The 2,794-nt window shown below is 50.1% G+C and overlaps 1 protein-coding gene across 1 annotated transcript in view; it reads right to left on the reverse strand.

Moving 5' to 3' along the window:
• The window catches only part of ATP8B3 (ATPase, aminophospholipid transporter, class I, type 8B, member 3), a gene marked incomplete at its 3' end in the record, with an annotated part of 16,130 nt that overhangs the window by 7,495 nt on the left and 5,841 nt on the right, over positions 1 to 2,794 (reverse strand). The window contains exons 11-13 of the mRNA XM_009876383.1: positions 2,335 to 2,528; positions 1,464 to 1,672; positions 31 to 67 (exon numbers count right to left, since the gene is read on the reverse strand). Coding sequence (XP_009874685.1) covers positions 31 to 67; positions 1,464 to 1,672; positions 2,335 to 2,528 — 440 coding nt within the window. The remainder of the gene's footprint in view (positions 1 to 30; positions 68 to 1,463; positions 1,673 to 2,334; positions 2,529 to 2,794) is intronic.

The raw sequence follows: 2,794 nt of genomic DNA on the forward strand, positions 1-2,794 counted from the left end.
CCCGCACGACACAGGAGGGGGGAGTTACGCCCCGATGGCTGCTGCTTCTCGCGGCCTGTGCCCGTACCTGCCAAAATAAAAATAATCCAATTAATAAAGAGCTGGCAGGGGGCAGCACTAACAGGGCTTCGAGCGGTTTCTCTAGAAGGAACTGCTGCTTTTACTGGCAAGAAGGGACAAACAGCAGCAGCTGCTCCGTGTCGGGCATGAGCCAGGCTCTGTAGGGATGTCCAGGTTTGGCTTATTTGGTTCTCAGACTGTTCAGACTTTCTACACCTTTTTAACATTAAAAATTCAGGTCTAGCCCTCACGCACGTTTCCTGGGAGACTCCGCGGTTGGGCAGAGACAGCAGCGCTGTGGTCACAGAGGTGCAACACAATACATCAGGCAGGTGAAAATTGGTTTTATTCCTGCTTAAAACTTTCCTAGTTCTTTTTTTTTTCTCCTCTTTAGTTTTTTCCCCTGTCTCAAGTGCCTGATACTTATCTTAGGGCAAAGGAAGAACATGGTAAAGCTCTCATTTTTCAAATTTCCAAATTTCAGTAATTAAGCACTGAGACAGCTCCCAACAGCCAGCCAAGAGCTCGAGTAAGTACAGCAATAACAAAAGAAAGGACCTGGCAGTTTCTGGGTTTCTAAGGGGAAAAAAACCAACAAGAAAAGCAGAGAACAATTACACGCATTCACTGTAAAGAATCAACATGTGGAAAATGATAATTCCTTTGCCTTCTCCATAGGTCACCTAAAAGCCTCAAAGTGGCCAGATTTGCAAATCAAGCTGGGGATTGACCAGCAAATGATCCAAAGAAAAGCAAAACCTTCTTATTCTTTTCAAAACCTTCACAGAAAATAAAACCAGGCTTCACTGGCCCACCACCCTGTGGCTCCTCTGCCTGCCCTGGACACCTGGGCCAGCATCAGCCAATTCTTCCAGGTAGGATCCACCTCACTCGGACTCTGTTTGCCACGTGGCTGTGCTGAGCTCCTGACCTCAGGCTCCCTTTTGTGTCAGGGAAGATGTAGCTGATCTCAGCTGAATTTGGGGCATGATGCATCTCCTAAAAGGTAAGCACACGCTTTGGGAGGGCAGAGCTGTGCCCTGACTCTGTGCATCGGCAGCACGAGACACGTGGTGACGTGGTGACCCCTGCAAAGCGCCAAGAACGTGAGAGATGAGAACAAGCTGAGTTCCTACAGCTCCTGCCTACATGCTGGACCACCAGGACCAATCCATGTACTTCAAGCTTCCTCGCAAGCCAGGAAGAGTAAAAAGAACCAAAGCAGCCTAAATTAATAGAATCCTAGAATGTTCTAGGCTGGAAGGGACCTTAGAGATCATTTTTAATCCAACCTCCCTGTCATGGGCAGGGATGTCTCTTGACTAGATCAGGCAACACATGGAGACCGAACAGGGTCTGCCTCACTCACGAGTCTCTGCAAACTCACATCCACCAAAAGTTACCATAGATGGTCCCATTGACGCAGCATTTCTTGAAGCTCATAACGTTCTGTGTCAAGGTGCCGGTCTTGTCTGAGAAGATATATTCGATCTGGCCAAGCTGATCGTTGAGGCTGGTGCTTCTGGCTTTTGCTGGAATATCCTTGTCAGCGTAATACATCTCCAGATCCCAGTTGATAAAAAAGCTGTTCACCAGGTAGATGAACTCAAGCCTAGGGCGTCAAAAAGAGGAAATCTCACCCTGGGGAAGGAGATGGCACGACTCGCATCCCTGGGGCTCTTGGGGGTCTGACATGGGAAGAAAGGGCAAGGAGGAACTCCCCACCCAGATCCTATTGCCCTCAGCTTGGGAGAAGCAAGAATTGTTCACGGCCAGTTTTCCAGAAGGCTCATCACTCCAGACTGAGAGCCCGCTGGGTCCCAGGCAACCGGGCATCCCTCTGGAAATCTGGCCCTTTCACATCAAAGTTCATAAATACGGACCAAAGGGGCCAAAAAAGTTTGGAGACTGCTTCTTCCAGCAGCAGTTGTGACCACTGCCTGCTCACAACGGTTGTGCCCTTCCCTCCCCAACCCTGCTGGGGAAACACCACCTTCATCAGTCTCATCCTCAGCCTGTCCACACTTTCCAGCACCAGTAGGGGCCTTTGTGTCTCTTTTCTGACTTTCCTCCAAGAAGATCTCAAAACACATCATTGATGCTTATGAGACACACATGCCATCCATCCTTACGCTCTTATAGCTAAGGGAACACATGGGAATGACTTGCTGAAAGGCACGGCTGGATCTGTTGTGGCTGTAAACGGAGGTGCCAGCTGATGGCCAAGGACAGGGATACTGATCTCTGATCCCTTCCAAGCTCTGTTGTTCTTACGTTATATACATGGACATGGGTATGATGATGCTCAGGAGGATTGCGAAGCCCCAGAAGTTGAAGAAGGCCTGCTGGCCAGGAGTCGTGTGCTTGTAGAGAGCAGAGAGGTAGCTGTGCTTCTCCTGGAACATCTTGGCCCAGAACCCAGAGGCAACGGCGAGGCACAGCGACGTAACCAGCAGCACCAGGAAGATCTGAGATGGGGAAGCCAGGATGAGAACGGCTCTTCGCCCAGATCCCACCGGACTTTTCTAGGAGTGACCATTGCCCCTTCCAGACTGTTTGCCTCATTTAGCTGTAAACCCATGGAGAGGTGTCCTCGTGCCTGAAGCCAGTTCTCACAGCTCATCCTGGGCAGGATTGCAGCACACATTTCAGCTCGATACACGGAGCAAAACCCAACTTTCCCACTCTCCTAATTTCCTCAGACACCACCTCCCTGGACAAGGGTTGTCCTGCC

The sequence above is a fragment of the Apaloderma vittatum genome, unplaced genomic scaffold, assembly GCF_000703405.1.
Source record: "Apaloderma vittatum isolate BGI_N311 unplaced genomic scaffold, ASM70340v1 scaffold32270, whole genome shotgun sequence".
Classification (NCBI taxonomy): domain Eukaryota; kingdom Metazoa; phylum Chordata; class Aves; order Trogoniformes; family Trogonidae; genus Apaloderma; species Apaloderma vittatum.